Source organism: Melozone crissalis, unplaced genomic scaffold (assembly GCF_028551555.1).
Source record: "Melozone crissalis strain CALT ecotype California unplaced genomic scaffold, PUWL_Pcris_2 ptg000068l_1, whole genome shotgun sequence".
Lineage (NCBI taxonomy): Eukaryota > Metazoa > Chordata > Aves > Passeriformes > Passerellidae > Melozone > Melozone crissalis.
This window is the reverse complement of record NW_026535846.1, coordinates 5,655,846-5,673,317: the sequence shown is the minus strand read 5'-3', so window position 1 is coordinate 5,673,317 and position 17,472 is coordinate 5,655,846. Positions and strand designations below refer to the sequence as shown.

The 17,472-nt window shown below is 45.8% G+C and overlaps 1 protein-coding gene across 1 annotated transcript; it reads left to right on the top strand.

The window, feature by feature from the left end:
- Nucleotides 1-206: 206 nt before the first annotated feature.
- ZDHHC15 (zinc finger DHHC-type palmitoyltransferase 15) lies at nucleotides 207-16,834 on the top strand. The gene is made up of 12 exons (XM_054289517.1): nucleotides 207-348; nucleotides 3,188-3,214; nucleotides 5,287-5,381; nucleotides 6,053-6,173; nucleotides 7,174-7,243; nucleotides 7,602-7,634; nucleotides 8,709-8,829; nucleotides 9,974-10,106; nucleotides 11,273-11,399; nucleotides 11,950-12,059; nucleotides 13,188-13,270; nucleotides 14,249-16,834. Exons 1-11 carry the CDS (start codon nucleotides 207-209, stop codon nucleotides 13,229-13,231), a joined length of 1,023 nt encoding a protein of 340 aa, XP_054145492.1. The 3' UTR covers nucleotides 13,232-13,270; nucleotides 14,249-16,834.
- Nucleotides 16,835-17,472: the final 638 nt, after the last annotated feature.

Sequence of the window (17,472 nt, the reverse complement as noted above, 5' to 3'; positions counted from 1 at the left end):
CTGTGAGGGGACAGCGGCCGGGGCAAAGCTCCCTGAGCCGGGCTCCGTGCGGACGGGCTGCGAGGGAGACAGCGCGGCCGCAGCGTCCCTCCCTCAGCCCGAGCGCCACTGCCCGCCCGCCCCGCCAGGGGGCGCCGCTGCCCGCAGGCCGCTCAGCCGAGCGCCGAGCGCGCCGGCCCCGGGGCAGCCCGCGCAGCCGCGCGCCGATGCGCGACGCTGAGGGCGGCGGGATGGCGCTGTGGCGGGGGCTGCGCTGCTGCCGCCGCGCCTTCGCCTGGGTGCCCGTGCTGCTCATCGCGCTGCTCCTGCTCTGGTCCTACTACGCGTACGTCTGCGAGCTCTGCCTCGGTGAGCGCCGCCCCTGCCCAGCGGGGCCCCCGCTGCAGGCCGTCCCTCGGTGCCGCCGGGGCCCCCGCGGAGCTGCGGGCGGGGGGCGCGGCGGGCCGGGGGCTTCGGCTGTTCCCTTTCTCCTCTTACTCTTTCCATTCTCCTTCTTCTCCTCTTCCTCTTCCTATTTCCCTCCTCCTCTTCCTCGCCTTCTCCACTTCCTCCTCGCTCTCCTCATCCTCTCTTCCTCCTCCTCCTCCTCCTGCCGTGCCCGCGGTGTGAGCGGGGCCCCGGTGCCCCTCGGTGTCCCGAGGCTTCGATGCCGGCAGCGATCCGTGCGCAGGGACGAACACTTCAGTACGAGCCGAGCCCTGCTCGGGATCAGTGGGGTTTCGGATGTGCTGCCCTGCTTTCCGCAGGGCTTGTGCCCGGCCGGGCGGGCTGCGGGCTGGGGGTGCTGTCTGTCGGTCCTGGGCCCCGGTTCTGTGTGTCCTGGCAGCGGGGAGGTGGCGTTTGAGAGGGCTGGGATGGTGATCCCCCCGTGAAAGGCGGCGTTGTTGTGATTTGATAACGTGCAGATGTGATTTGTGAGCTAAACAGTAACAAACACCAGTCTATGCCCTGCCTTACAATGGTTTTATGTTTGTATTGTGAAAAGGAAATAAATAGGTTACATGGGATCACACTCAGGCGTGGAGTTGTTACAGTAGCACAGAAAACGCTGCATTTGAGAAGAGGAAGTTTTATGCTGGCTAGTAATTGTATATTTAATGTAACAATTTAACTGTATAGTAAGTTGCAAACTTTCTTATGTTTGTTATATCTGGTTTAGTGTGCTATTGGAAAAAAGAGTTGTTAGCTCTGGTGGAGAGAAGAGCTGGAAGCTTGGATTTGTGAAATTGTGAGAAGGAGCTGTGATTCCTCAGGACAGAGTAAGGCAGACAAACGAAACCAGAGGTCTCAGATAGTTTGAGATATTCCTGGGGCAGGAGCTGCCTTCTGGTGCTGCACAGCAAACGTAAATCAGGTGTTTGTTAGGGTTGGCAGTGCAGTGAGACCTGCTGGTTTTTCTCCATGGGAGCTAGAATGAAATGCAGCTTCTTTGGTCTGTTTTAATCAGCAGCTTGGCAAAGCCCCCAAACACTTCATCGCATTTATCCCATCTCTGAGACTGTGGGCTGTTTCTTTCAAGAATTCACATGGGATGATATCTCTGAGGTGCATGGAACTGTCATTAGAACATGTGACAAAAAATGTGGAGCATTTTCCTGGAACACTGTCAGTGTTTTGAGATGTGCTGTGCAAATTCAGTAATATTGAACACAGGCTGATCCCAGGTCCCCGTGCAGCTGCTGGAGGAGGCTCAGGTGATTTCAGTGAGGTTTGGGTTGGGCTGTGCTGCTCCCCAAGTGCTGGTTCAGCTGGCAGGAGCTCAGCTTGCTGTGTGGAATCACAGCTTAAATTCATTCATTTTCCCGCACCCACCATGGTTTTTTACCCTGTTTCTCTCTCATCTATTTTATTTGTGTGTGGAGGAGTTTATCTATGCAGAAGTTGCGATGATTGAGTTATTTCAGGATTGGAGCATGAACACTTGGCCTGTGCTGTTACTTGCCAAGCAGGATGTTGTCTCTCTCTAATTTCTAACCCAGCAAGGCTTGCTGAGCTGGCTGCCTCTTCTCAGCTGCTGGGAGCCTGTAAAGAGTGAATGCTTTGTCTGGAGCCTGGATTTACATTTTCAGCTGTGCTGAGCTGGGGTGATGTCTGGGAGGCACCTCCTGATGCTCTTTGAGCTCTCAGTGCTGGGCTGGCCAGTGAGTCACAGGAGGAGGGCTCTGTTCTTGTTTGCCACGGTGACAGCAGTGATCCTCCCCAGAACCTTTTGTATCTCTGTGTTCTTGTCTCAGGTAAATCCTTAGCCAGGCCCTGCTGCAGGAGGGAGCCAGGCAGTGCTTGTGAAAATCTCATCGTGGCTTGATTGGCAGCAAAGCAAAGGGAAAAGTGAAGGTTTCCTAACAGTCTTGTTTACTTGAAATTGAGTGGGCAGAGACACAACAAAGATTCGGTTTCTTTTTTCATCTCCGTTGCTGTGTGGCACAAAGCTTTGTCTTCCAGGCAATGCTCTATCAAAATATCACAGAACTCCCTGTTTTCAGTTCAAAAAGCTGTCCTTGTCTCTTCTGTTAAACTTGCATGCTGGCTTTTCAGATAATGGATGGATTTTCAAATAGTCACTACAAGAAGGCATTGAACAATGCACCTTCTGCTGCTTGCTCAGAGGCTTCTGTTAGGAGGGCCTTTTCTCTCATTATGGTGGAATAAGAAGGGGTTGTAAAATTTCTGCTGATAGGTAGTGTAAAAAAACAATGAACTCAGTGCAGTTGCTGACTTGGCCAAAGCTGAGAAATTTTTAATTTTTTAACCCTGCTGATGCAGAAATGCTTTGGGACAGTGCTTACAATGAAGAGTCAAGACCACCTTGAGATCAGTAGAAAGCAGCTGCAAGTGTGTGGAAAATGCAGAGACACAGGTGCTAGAGGAGCCCTGGTGATCTTCTCCCTGTCACCACAGGATTGCTTTTATCATATTTCTAATGCAATATATACAGAATGTATTTTATAAGCAGGGAAAAGACAGCACAAGTGAGAGTGAGTGAACATCTTGCTGTGGGTGTGTGCGTGAGTGAAGAGTTCTTATGGATACTTTGTTTGATGCTGAGCTGTGGGCCATCTCTTTGCCTCTTGAATGTGAACATTTTTCCTAAAATGGCTGTATTTCACACAGAAATGTTAATTGTCACAAACTTCTCTGAGATTCATATTTCCTCTGTGGACACTTGGTTTTTTTTTTTGTTTTCCAGTGACTGTGAGCAACCCTGTGGAGAAAGGTATGTGTGATAATTTATTATTTGCCATGCAACCCTCATGTAAAAGGGCTCACAAATGTTCTGGCTGAGATATCAGAAATATTTGCTGTCATATTTTTAAGGTCCATCCTCTTTCAGTGTTTCCTTCCTGTGACTGCACCCTCCTGAGGCACTGAGCATGCTGAGCTCCTGGGTGCCCTGGGAAATGCTCTGTCAGTCTGGGCAGAGCATGGGAAGGCTCTGATCCCTCTGACTCTTTCAGAAAAGCTCTGTGTGTGTCTGTGCACACCCACACCCCTCTTCTCCCTTTCCCTTTCACATTTCCAGAGCTGATTTTACAAGCCAAACAGAAAATACTAGTTCCCATCTGCAGCCCACCTGGCTTTTTTTGCTGTTCTGGTTGATCTTTCAGTGAAAGCTATTTTTGCTAAGTTTTCTCCCCCAGCTCTGGTGCCCACTAACAGATCCTGAGTCACAGCACAGTAGGATTGCTCAGTGACACTCTTGAGGTGTGTTGGTGGAGGTAATGGCCATGTGCTAAGAATAAGGAGTCAGTGGCTATTTTAACATTTTTCTCCTTCTTTGGATGCTTTTGGCTAATCCAGGTGTTCTCTTGGTGGCTTTGTTCTTCAGGGGTTGTGAAGGACAGGAGTAGGTGTAGTGTGAGCTGTTCCATGAAGAGCAGTGCCAGCTCACATTTAAAGATCCTCCAGATTGCTGCATCCAGTAAATTCCTCTATAAAGCAGCTCAAATGTTTGAAATTGCTACAGAGAAACTGCAGAAAGCAGGATGTTAATGACTGAAAGATGTTAATGGCTGCTCTGCAGAAGAAAGTTCATTGTTGCCTGATCTGTTAGTGCATCTGCAGGTCAGCTTCCTCTAATGTGCTGCTAGCTGATCAACAAAATTAAACCTGTTGCAAGATTTACCTCTTTCCATATTAATTAAAAATGGCTCAGCTCCACCTGTAGTGTGAGGATAACATCTGAAACCAGCTTGGAGCATGAGGATGACTTAGCTGTGATTCACAGCTCCTTCCCACAGTCCATCACATCCTTGGGAGATGTGTCCTGTCTCATTAGAAACTCTCACTGATGCATTTGACCTTTTGTACCAATTTTCACACAGGAAAAGAAGTGTTTTGACATAGTTAAGAAGTGTTTGAATTTTAGATTTCTCTTTCCAACTGGTTATTTTAATCTTATTTTCTAGAATTTGAAGCTGAAATGAAATGGGGAAACGAGATTGTTATTGCAATGAAATGATGTGTTTAAATAAAACTATCTTGTAACTTTGATAATGTCTTAATGAGCTGAGTGTTAAAGAAATGGCAAATAGTCTGTGCAGCTGAAGGACAGCTCCTTTGGCTCCCTGGCCATGGAAAGCCTGCAAATGCCAAAGGAATCAGGTTTGCACATTGAACTGAGACTGTTCTGACATGGGCTGGTTTGCAATTCTCCCTCAGTAATCACAAGCCCTATTTTGCTCAATTTGAGGGAAGTTTTCCTCACTTATTGTATCAACTGTGGCAAATGTAAAATATGTTTAATAAGAAATTAGGCTTTTTCTGGTGATGTAAAGCTCATATTATTTCTGCTGTCACAAGAGGATCATGGTGCAGGGGTGGGCAGTGCACACTTTGCTTCCCACTGCTTTTAGCAGCAACTGAACCCCAATACTGGGAGGAGCAAAATTCACCTTTGCACTGCTCAGCACCAGCCAGATCTGCTGGGCTTGTGCCTGGACTGTGGGGAAGGGACAGGAATCCTGTCATTCCCAGGGATAGGGGGCTGTCACCTGCCCTGTGGGACAATTCTCTGACAGCTGCATCTCCCACAGAATGGGATCAGGTGGAGCAGGGGGAGCTCTGAGTTTGGTCACTCCTGAGCTCTGGGTGCTGCTGACCCTCAGCATGAGGTTTAGCTGGACTGCAATAATGGGTGGCACTGGATGGACATCAGGCTTTTCCTTTCTTCTTTTTATTTTTTCACTTTGTTGTGCAAAATTTGAATTATGCCCATCGTGGATGAAACCTTTGCTTAAGAAGTCATTACTCTGTTTCTGTTTTTTTCTTTTCTCGTTTTGTTTTTAGTGGCCTATCTTGTAGTATTCCATATTCTCTTTGTGCTCTTTGTGTGGACATACTGGAAGTCTGTTTTCACTCTCCCAATACAGCCAGGCAAAAAGGTAAGAGAGCCAACACCTTTCATTCCTTGCAAAACAAAAGCACAGATGTTAAAAAGAACTCAAAAATCCTTCAGTCTAGTTCATCTGAAGAGGAGAGTCAGAGGCAAATGTCTCTTAATTCTTTTCAACCAAATATTTACTTTGTCATGTTGCTGGGGTTACTAGATTTACCTTTTTTTCACATTTTATCTCTCTATGTAATACTAATAAAACACTCAGACTGAGGCAGCAAAATGAGGTCAGTATTTGTGTGGCACTCCAAATATACTCAGCCTTGCTCTGATCCTGATTACAAGAATGTAAATTTATAAATAACAACTAATCCCAGTTTTAAATATTAAAAAAGGTTCTTGCTCACTAGAGAGCTGCTGAATGTGTTATGAAGGTGAGTAATGGCATTCATCTAGGGCAGCAATAGAAGCAATTCTAGTAAGTTGTTTTATGAGCCTTAATTTCAGTTTTTCATTTCTTATTGCTGTCTCTCGGTATTCTGGCTCTCCAGCACTCACTGCCTCCCTTTGTCTTCTTAACAAGCACATTTCCCACGACATTAACCTCAGGAGGGGGAGGTAAAAGCGTTCCCAAGCTGAGCTGGATGTGAAAGGCTCAGCTGTGTGTGAAATGCTCTGTGGTGCCCGTGCTGAGCGCTCTCCGGTGCCCTCTGCTTGCAGTTCCACATGTCCTACGCTGACCAGGAGCGCTACGAGAGCGAGGAGCGGCCCGAGGTGCAGCGGCAGATCCTCGCCGAGATCGCCAGGAAGCTGCCGGTGTACACGAGGACAGGGAATGGAGGTCAGGCCGGCACGGGGCCCGAACCCCCCCAGTCACGGCCAGCAGCAAGGCTGGCACCCAGAGCATCCTGCTGAGCAGCAGCATTGCCAGGCACCCACTGACTCCTGCCCTCCCTTGCTCTCAGGAAAAACAAAAAAAGCCTTGAGCCCTCTAATTCAGTGCAGTTCCAGGTGCTGCCTTTGAGAAGCAAGATGTTACCCTCTGGATTTACAGTCCACATATGCTGTCTGTATTTAGAAATAGCAATAGAATAATCAAATCTGTCATAATTTTTACTTAAAATGGACTCTGGCTTAGGGATGCAGCACATACTTCTGTGACCAGTTTTCTGTATTGTGTTCAGTGATTAAATGCCTGCTGCACTCCCTTCACAGCTTAAAGAAATCTGTGTTCATATTGGAGGCTCTGACCTGTTTGTTTCTGTCAGGCAAGCCATTTTGAAGCAGAGAACTGGAATAAATAGAGAATTATCAAAATGAGGTGTAGGTAGTTGAGTAAATGTGGATGCAAGTGTGCAGCTTTGGTTTGTCACTTTTGAGCTGGCTGTATGAGTTAGAGCAGGTTTGGGATAGATGTTAGGAAGGAATTCCTTCCTGTGAGGGTGGGCAGGCCCTGGAACAGCTTCACAGAGCAGCTGTGGCTGCCCCTGGATCCCTGGCAGTGCCCAAGGCCAGGCTGGACAGGGCTTGGAGCAGCCTGGGACAGTGGGAGGTGTCCCTGCCATGGCAGGGAATGGAACAAGATGGACTTTAGAGTCCCTGCCAGCCCAAAGCATTCCATGGTTCTGTGATTTTGTGCTTTCACTCATTGTTGCACCATCTGCAAGTCTCCATCAGAACTGAGTGTTGCTTACCTGATTGTGACCTGCAGCAAACACCAGGTCACCTGCTGAAGTGATAGAGGAAAGAAAAAGAATAGTTAGGAAATGAGCACAGTATCAACTAACAGATAAAAAAAACCAAAACACTTTTCCTTTGTTTTAATTTGTCTCTGATTGCAGGGATTCGGTTCTGTGACAGATGCCAGCTGATCAAACCTGACCGTTGTCACCACTGCTCTGTTTGTGCCATGTAAGTCATGGGCTGCAGTCACCAGAAGGTTTTGGGAGTGGGCTGCTCCTTCAGGTGTCTTTGTACACAAAAAGGTTCCCCAGGGTCTCTGTCCCAGCTGCAGCTCTTCTGCTCTAGGGCAGAAATCATTCTTGTGTCTCTCTATCTCCACAAGGACCAAGGACATTGGTTGGTCTTCAAACACTAAGAAATGTTCCATTCTTAGAATTATATCTACCTTAAAAAACTTAGAGACAGCATCATTTTGAGTATCTGTAGTGTAGAAACCTCACAAAAATCAAAGTTTTGCTGTTGATCTGCAGTTGGTAATGAAGTACCAATTAAAAATCTTCCATTTTTCTTTTTTGTCCTTTTGCAGGTGTGTGCTAAAAATGGATCATCACTGTCCATGGTATGTCCCAGATAACTGGTTTGTGGTTTTCTGAAAGGAAAGGTTACTTAGATATATTTCTGTATGCCTCTCATGTCTGTATGCCTCTCACATTTTAGGCCATCCATCTCTTTAGTTTGGGAAACTTATAAAATAATTGCACTTTGAGATTGCCTGAAATTAAATTTTAACAAATCATTCACATTCACTCCATAACCCATGTGTAAAAATGCTATAATACTGATAAAGTTTCAACCCCAACTGCTAATTCACTCATTAACTATTATTGAAATTTGAAAGGAACTCCAGCTTAGCCTTTCCTTTGGGCTCTCTCAGTGTTTCAGCTGCACTTGGGGTGCTCCCAATAACAACAATTGCACATGGATTGTTTCTGGACTGATGATGGTCAGAGACAGTCTGTGCAGAAAGCTGCATGGAATAATTGAGCTTTACACCTTCCAGAATTGCTGCCACTAAATTTCTTAAATTCCTCCTTTTTTTTAAAAAAAAAAAAGGAAGATTTAAGAATTCAGAAACAAGCCAAACATTTCCCTACCTGAACCTTCCTGGTGATCAAAATTGGAGAGGATTTTCCAAACCTGAGTTCTGACACAAACACCCACTGGGGTTTTTTTGTACATCCCCGTGTTCCTTTCCAGAGTTGTCCTGTGCATGGAGAATTCTAACCAGGGTGGAGTGAATTGGGCTGTGTGTAACAAACAGGCAGGGCTGAGGTGGCTCCTGAGCTTTGCAAAGGAATAAAGCAGCACAGAACTCCCGGCTCTGATTTCCTTGGCAGACAAGAGGCAGACAGGAGGAACGAGCTGCTGCCTCTGTCACCCATTTCCCTGTGGTACCAACCTTAAAGCAATTCCAAAACTCGGAGCTGTGCTTCTCCTGGGCCCCGGGAAGGGTTGGAGGGAAAGGCACAGCCACCGGTTCTGTTCCCTCGCGGCCACTGAGGGGAGCCGCTCGTTGGCAAATTGGGTTGTGTGACCCAGGGGTTCCAAACCCCCGAAACTGGTTCGTGCTCTTTGTGTTACACCCACTGTGTGCTGCACCAATCCTGATTTCAACTTTGCTTTTGTCCTCCAGGGTGAATAACTGCATTGGATTTTCTAACTACAAATTCTTTCTACTGTTCTTAGCCTATTCTTTGTTGTATTGCTTGTATATTGCTGCAACAGTCTTCAAGTATTTCATTAAGTATTGGACAGTAAGTCATGAAATCCGGTTACTTTTTCATCTGCTCTCAGTCTCGTGGGCTTTGGTGACTCTCAGTGCTCTGTTGCTCTCAGGCAGTGGAGGGGCTGCATTTTCCTGGGAGGTGTTTCCTGGGCCCTTTGGGACTCCACCTCCTGTTAGGTGCCCAAAATGCACAGAGCAAGAAGCCAGGAATTTCAGACAGTAGATTATTTTCTGTCAGAGAGGTGCTGTCCCTTCCCTGTCCTTGTGTTTGCATGGGTGTCCCTTGGAAAGTTTGGCATTGATGTGTAAGATCCTGGCAATGATTTGTACATATTTACTGAAAAGAAAAAATGAGTCAAAACCCCTTGTTCATTTTCTAACCCCCACAGGCCTCCTTTCTCAATTTAAAAACAGTGACCCAAAGGAGGCTTTTACTCAGTTACTGCTGATTGTTTCTGTGAAATCAAGGCCAGCTGACAGCTCTAGTAGGACACTGGCCCTTGGTCTCTATTTCTGTCCCCTCTCCTCAGTACCTGTGTGTTTGTGTTTAGGTACCTTTGCTGTGCACTAATTGTTCCCCACGCCCAGCAAGGCACAGCCCTGAGCCTTGGATGTCCCCAGAGCCTGCCTGTGTCCCTGCTGGGCACCTCTGGCACCTGGCTCTCCTGCTGCAGAGGGAAAGGAGCCTTTCTTCTGCTGGGAGTGTCCCACTTGGCTTTTAACCCTTCCCCATCCATCTGTGCTCAGTTCTAACCCTCCCCAATAGCTGCAGATGTGCAGGGCAGGTTTCTCTGGGCTTACCTTGAGCAAGGTGCAGAATTTTAATGTATGCACAGGAAACTCAGCAGAACTTAATCAGGGCTTCAAGAGCTCCTGCCTGCTCATTTCCCCAGGCGCAGGGTGCTCCTCATGCCCACCTGGGCAGCTGTGCTGGGCTGGCTCAGAGCCATACCAAGGGTTAATAACACCCCCCACTCTTTGTGCTGTGGTACAGGAGGGGAAATGAACCACATTCATTTCTTTGTCTCTTTTTGCTTTATTTAGTAATGTTCCCTTTTGCCTGTAAATTTTGAGAACTCCCAATAGGAGTTTTAGAATTATATTTCTAAGTACAAATAATTTCCATCTTTAATTTGTTCCCATCACTTGTTCTGTGTTGCTTTCCTTTCCAGGGTGAGCTGACCAATGCACGCTCCAAATTCCACATCCTTTTCCTTCTCTTTGTGGCAATCATGTTCTTTGTGAGCCTCATGTTCCTGTTTGGCTACCATTGCTGGCTGGTCAGCAGGAACAGATCCACTCTGGGTAAGGCTCTTCTGTCTCTTCCTTCTGCTAAGACACACCAAAGGTGCTGTAAGAAGAAAAAAATAAAAGAAAAAATGCATTTGTTCTATTTCTGTACATTCCTGCTGGTTTATGAGGGGAGGAAGATTTAAGATCTTGGTACAAGCTGCAGAAATTTGTCACTGCAAATGAGCTGCATTTATTAGCTGGTGTGACAAAAGCTTTGTTAGGGAAACCAGAGCCTAAAAGTGTAGAAGTCCAATTATAAAAGTGTTATGCATATGTGAAACTGTATTTGCTGTGAAATGAGTGCAGCTTTTCAGGAATAATTTATTCCTGTACTGGGGTGCACCCCAATCAGCTTGGTGAGCTTGGGAAACACAGTGTCCATCTTTACTGATAAAGGCAAAGAAGTTGTGACTGTAAAGTCAAAGAAATTATCATCTAAAATAGTATCATTTTGCCAAAGTTTCTTTGCTTTTCCTCAGATAAATGTTCAACTTTCAAAGCTTTTGGGATAAAGTTTTGTAACAAAACAGACACTGTCAAGAGAGAGCAAATATTCTGATTTTATCAAGTTATTTACTTCAAAAGTCATTTCATGGGGCACTGAAGCTCATCTATCCCAAAACATCAGACCTGTGCAGCAGCTGAGCAGGGAGATCAAACTGTTCCTAAAGCACTCAAGGTTCTTCTCTCCTTTCTTTTCTTAATTTTATGCCCCACCAGAGCCCAGAGTTTATTTGCATTTGTTTATCCCTAGTGCTTGTTCATTCTAAGATTAACAAATGAGGTAATTTAAATCTGCAGTGCCACTTCTGGAATATGCACTGAACACCAACCTACTTCATCCTGCAGAGTTTTTTACCTAGAAACTTTTACCCTCTGAATTCCATCAAGTCCCACAGGAAGATCTTTTAACTCCATTCTCTGGATGAAACAACCCCTTGTGGGTTCTTTGACTGTTCTCTGGGTTCAGTTGCACAATCAAATTCTGCCTTCAGCTGGAAAGTCTTTACAGGCTGTGCAAAATGGGAAAAACCATTATTTTGAAACTCTGTATTGCTGTGTATCTATAATCTGTTAAATCATGTTGTCTTTTAGATGGTTACAAGATGCACAACCCTGTTTCAGAGTGTTTCCATTGATTTTCATTTTTTTTCCACTGAAATTGCCTCTGTTTGCAGAGGCTTTCTCAGCTCCAGTGTTTCAAAATGGCCCAGATAAAAATGGATTCAATCTTGGCTTTGTGAAGAACCTCCAGCAAGTGTTTGGGGAAGAAAAAAAGCTCTGGTTGCTGCCTATTGCCTCTAGGTAAGTAACCCTGCTAAAAGCTGATGTAATTACAGTTTTTCACATTTTGTGTCCAGGTTTAGGTCCCAGAAAATTGGGGGTTTTATGTGTCTTTGAGTAAGAGTGGGGCCATTTCCTGTTGGGTGTCACCCAAACACAAGTGAGATTTCTGCCCTGAAGAATCTGTGGGATAAATTGATAAAATTTATACCTATTAATGGCTTAATTTTCATAAATGTTTTCCTTAGTTCCCCTGTCACTTCTAACTGTCCACATTTTTCCAGGCCTTTTTTCTGTATTCAAATTACTTGACCAAATTATCACATTTACCTTCTGCTAAAAATTACTTGATTCCAGGCCACAAATTTCAACTTTTGTACTGCAGAGACCTTGAAAAAATTGAGAACCAAAATGAAAGACAAACACGGTGCTTTTCAAGCTTAAAGATGATTTTAAGTAAACGTCGGAAATACTGGCAACAGAAAACTTTGCAGAAAAAATGTAGAGAAATTGTCATTTTTTAGAGTTCCTTGCTGCTTTTGCAGTGTCCCTCTGTCTCTTTTCCATGCAGCCAGGGGGATGGACATTTTTTCCCCATGAGAACCTTGAGTGAAGCTCGGAACCCTCTCCTGGCAAATGAGGAGCAGTGGGAAGAGGATGGAATAGATGAAGAGCCTCAGGGTAAGGAATTAGTGAAATTACTTGTCCTGATCTACAGTGGCCAATAAATGAACTATAAGAGATAATCAAATAAAAAACTGTGTTGGTGAAGTCCCTGAGCAGCTGGGACTTGATTAATGAGCACAGACTAAAATGAGCTCTGCTTTGGAAACAATTCTTTTTTTAATAACTTTCTACTTGTAGGTGAATGAACTTAAAAGGTGTTTCAAGGGTTTGAGAAAGTGAAGCTGCCACAAACTGAGAGCATTTACAAGTAAATGTTGCTGCATGCAGCCCAGTTATTTGGGATATAAAGTGGTGCCTGCAAGGAGGAGAATATCTAGATTTTTTAAAGTGTATTTATCCTGTGACAGTGTGTGAAATCAGGCATGCAAACACCTGAGTTCAGGGATGCATTTAGGAAGCTGCTTTATACTTTGTCCAGCTCTATTTCCAGTGTAAATTTACCTGCTCTCCCTGGTGGGTTCTATGCATTTTGGTACTTACACAAGGTAACACAAATGAGTTTTTAAACCAACAAATTTCGCTTTAAAATAGCAAACTATGGCATTTCTGTGAATTTTTAATGATGCTTAAAATAACTCCTTTAGGAATGAGTCAGAGCTTCTTCCAATTTTTACAAACTTTAAATTCCATGAATAAATAATTAATTCTTCCATATGAAAACAGTGGCAGTGAGGTGATTTTTGGCTAGATCAGACCCCAGAGTATGGTCTGGAGTTTATATGAGGTCTCCCAATTTATAGTGCTTATAAAATAACTGACATTTCCAGGCAGTTGAACTGGATGATCACTGTGGTTCCTCTCAACTGAAATATTCAGATTTTCCCTTACAAAACAGAGGTAAATCAGTAAAAGTGTCTAACCAGAAAGACCTGAAATGTCCCATTGAAACTGCAAGACCTTTATTTGTCTTTGTGGCTTTAAAGCTTGTGACTTGGTTATGAAATAAATAAAGCCAATAATAGAGTAATCTCAGTTAAAAACAGCTGTTCAGTTCTCTCTGACAAGTGGTTGTCTATTTTTGTTTGTAATTATCCTTAAAAACACAGTCCCATGCTTAGTGAAAAATGTATTCTCAGTGAGAAAATCAGATTTATTTGTCTCTAACTGCTTTGGTTTTCACAGGTTCTGGTGAGGCCCCATCCCTTGCCATAGAAAAGGAGACATAGCAGTGTGAGCACACAGTGGTGGAAAGCTGCATCAGAAAGGTCAGTGTTTCTTTATCTCCCTCAAAACCACTGCTCTGCAGGGACTGGGGAGGTGATGTTGAAAAGGTTTGGGCTTTAGCAGAAAAATATTTCTCCAGCTTGCCCAGCAATCCCTTATTCAAGGGGCCCTGGAGAGCAGCAGATGCTCTCAGAGGCCCTGGGCTGGGTGGCACAGGTGACACCAGAGCCACCAGCACTCTGTGAAGGGGGGAACACCAACCCTGCAGCTCCTGTGGAAAACATGGCTGGGACAATGGCAGGATGGAAATTCTGGGGTCTGTGGGAGGTATGCAAAGGTGAGGTGTTAAACTGCAGCTGAGCACAGCCAAGGTGCAGCTGGAGACACAAGGAAGTGCCCTGTAATGTCACATCAGCTGTCACTCCTCTCCAGGATTTCCCTCCCCCTGGGAAAGGTGAGTCCCACACCAGCTGGGGCAGGTGCTGCTTCCAGAACATTCCCTGCTCTGCCTCCTGCAGGTGCTGCTTCCAGAACATTCCCTGCTCTGCCTCCTGCTCTGGCTTGGAGAACAGGGGAGATGCCCCACCCACACCTTGCCCCAGGAGCTGCAGGCAGTGAGGAGGGCACAATGTCCTGCTGTCCAGGGGAATGGAACTGATGAGATTCCAGCAGCATCCTCTGCTGTCCCTCTGGCAGGAGGTGGAATTGCCAGCTGGGTTTGCCCCTCTCAGTTCCAGGGCAGGCAGTGACTGCTGAGGCAGAGCCCTGCAATCCCTGCCTGGCTCCCCTCCACACTGCTGTCAGTGGGTGTAGGAGTCTGCCTTGTTCCACTGAGAAAAACCCCAGAGTGTTTTTCTGTCAGCAGTGAGGGCTGCATCCTGCCATCGCACCAGGCCAAGCAAAATCAAAAATCCTCTTGTTCTTCATGGCTCTAAAATGACTCCCAAAGCCCAGATCAGCCCTCAGTCCCTCATAACAGCAGTGCTATGGTTGCACATTTGTATTTCTTTAAATTTCAGCTTCTCTCTCAGGAGCCAACATCCCTTCTCTTGGCAAGGACTTCAGTTTTGAGGGGCAGAAAACAGGTGGATCTTCAAGATGAGAAAATATCCTGAAGTATTGTCTGATGGGAATCTGCATTCCAGAGTGCTTCTCCAGGAATCCTGCTGTCCAGATGTCCCAAGGCTTTATAAATTTAAGTTACAGAGTTAACAGAACAATTTTACAGAGTGATTTTGGCCAATCTTCTTTGGCCTGCTCTCTTTATTTTATAAATACTATCTATTTTTTATTCAGAATAGGTACAGATGTTGATGCGAGTGCGTTCCGAAGGCCTTTTCATTTTGCAAACATCAGGGACTCGAGCTCTTGAAATTCTTCCAAGCCATAATATTCTTGGGGATGGTTATTTATTTTGAGGCTGATTCTCCAACCTTCTCTGACAAGTGGCATTTTCTCATGTATTTAAATTCTGAGTGAGTTCAGCTCAATGCAAGACAGACCCAGTTAAATCTGGCACTAAATTTGGAGCTGAATGTAAAAGTGTTGAAAGCAAAAGCACTGAACATGCACATGTACATGTGCAGCTGTGAGTGAAAATAAAATATTCACATTGCCAGTATCAAGATTCAAGAATATTGTGGCCATAGATTTTTTAAAACTTTTTTAGGGGGGGTGTTATTTTCCTGGTGTTTGGGTTATAGTGCTCTTGCATCCCACTTGCAGGCTTCTAAAATGCAAAAGGGAACTTCAGACAGTCCAGTTTGCATTAATTCCTAGGGTTAAAATATCATCTCATTCCTGGATCAGTGTTTGATGGAGATTTGTGTGTTCACGGAGTCAGAAAGGAAGATGTGAATTTGAAATATGCACTGAAAGTTTGGCTCCAAGAGTCATGTTTGGAGTTTCACTCCACAGGGGTGGCTTTAGCCCCAAAATACTGAAGACACAATTGATGAATTGAATTTTTTCACACTTCTTCCCAGCTCAGTGCACTGAGTGGCTTCAGGGGTTTCTGCACTAAGAGGTGGTCAGATTTGTTTCTGCATTTTGCTGCATTTACAAAGAGGTGAATCCCTGTTTCTGTTCTGGGGCATGGAACTGAGACATGGCTGGCTGGATTATGGATCTTTTTCTAGACCTGAGTCCTTTTTTTTTAATCTGCATGATTCAGCCCAGTCCATCATTCTTGTTTGAATTAGGTGCATGCTAAAAGTATTGGTGTACTGCCTCTAAGATCATTTAGTACCATTTTCTATCCCATTTTTGTGTTTATCAGCCCACTGGTGTTGGCAGTGACTACAGGAGCAGCTGTGCATGACAGGAGAAAGGGGCTGATGAGTGAGGTTGGTGGTGGAGGCTTTGCCTACAGAATAAACCCCTTTTTCCTCTGTTCCTCTGCTGCAGGGATGTGTTTGTGAGCCAGGAGAGCCTTGCAGGGGTTCCTTCCCTAAGAGAAGGTGTTTCACTCCTGGCTGATCCATGCCCTGGGATGGAATTTTGTCCCTCAGCCTCTGCAGTTTGTGTGGAGCAGTGCTGACCTCCCTGGGATGTGTCACTGCTGAATTTGGTTGTGAGGGGCCCAGGTGGGCTGGCCCAGGCTCCTGTGGGTTTGTCTCTCCTCAGGGGGGCCCTGAACACTGAAAATGTTCCTATTCAGCCACCTGAGCCCCATCTGTTGAGTGGCTCTGTCACCAAACGGCTGCTGAGTGCTGGAAGGGTTCTTCCTGTCAATCTAAAGCTGCATTTCTGATGTAAATCTGGTGTTGGACCTTGTGCTGTGTGTGATGCGAGGTGGCAGCTGAATGAATCCCCTCATTCCTGGCAAAATGTGCTCTGGAGGGGGAGCTTGAGAGGATGATGGCAGCTAAACACAGCCAGAATTTAGCACCTACAGAGGTGCTATTTGTGCCTTTAAAAACTTTAAATTCCTTGTATATAAAACCAGGAAGGTGATTTGGTGACTTTCTGTTTCTTCCTGCCAGCTGAAGTGTATTTTCCCAGAGCTTGTGTGGATTTACAGGAGTTTTCTGAGCAGGCTCTTGTGCCCTTCCTGGCTTTGGCTCTGGTTCCAGCCCTGCCATTGTTTGAGTTGTTTCTGTGCCAGGCAGGAACAGGGAGCTGTGCAGGAGCTCCCCTGCCTGCTGCTGCTGCTGCTCTGAAAATCAGGGTTTGTCTTCTCATACTAAGGCAGATATCTTTGTGATGGCACAGGTACCAAGCTCAGATTGAAAAAGGGTTTTAAATGTTTCCAAGTAACTTTTATTCACTTTTCTTGTAATTAATTGTGGTCATCTCTTCCCTTTCCTTCAAAGCAGCTCAGCTTCCTGTGGTTGGAACAAACTCTTGTTAGAACAACACAAAGTTTATTACTTCAGAGCCACTTCTCAATATCCACACCTCAGGTGCTGGAAAGCTTAATGAAATGTGAAACAAACCCAAAAGTTGTGTAAAATGAGGCAGAACAAAATAGGAAAACCCCACATGTCTGAGTGAGCAGCTCCATTTTATCCCCTTCTGCTCACTTAAGGTGATATCCTTATTTTACCCTGACCTTTGTCCTTTTAATGCTGAGTAAATGCACTGGAAAGCAGAAATTCCTCAGGCTGCTGTGGTCACTCTGCAGGTGACAAAAGAGAAAATATTCAGCCCAGTGTGTGGTAGGCTTTTTTAACCTGCAAATGGCTCTTAGGGGTAACTCACTGCAGCACCTCCTTTGTTTTCCATGCCCTGACCCTCATCCAGAGGCTCTCCACCATCATCACTGACTGTAAGGGCTGTGTCACCAAAGCTCTGCCCTGCCTGCACCCTCCATCCCAGCATTCCAGGGCTAGGATTCATCCCCCAGTCCCATCAACACCAAGGACACTGCAGCTCTGAGAGCTGCCCATGATTCCATGTGAATGTTGGGCCATCTCACACTGCCTGTGCTGGTGACCCAGCATTCCAGGTACCCCTGAGCCCTCTGTGTGCCAGGAGCAGCCCAAGTGTCCCCACTGGGATTGCCACCAGTGTCACTGTCACCCTCTGGGTGTGTGCTATAGGTGCAGCTCCATCCAGGGAACCTGGAGAATGAAGGTTTGAGCCTCAGTTGTGGTGCTGCTGTCAGTGTGTGGCTGCAGGGGCTGCTGCAGGTGTTCTCTCCAGCCTGGAGCAGTGTGCAGGCAGCAGGGGAACTGTCCCCACCCCTCCAGGAGCTGCTTTCTCTGCCTAGCACTGGGTCTGCATTACAGCTTTCTCAGCC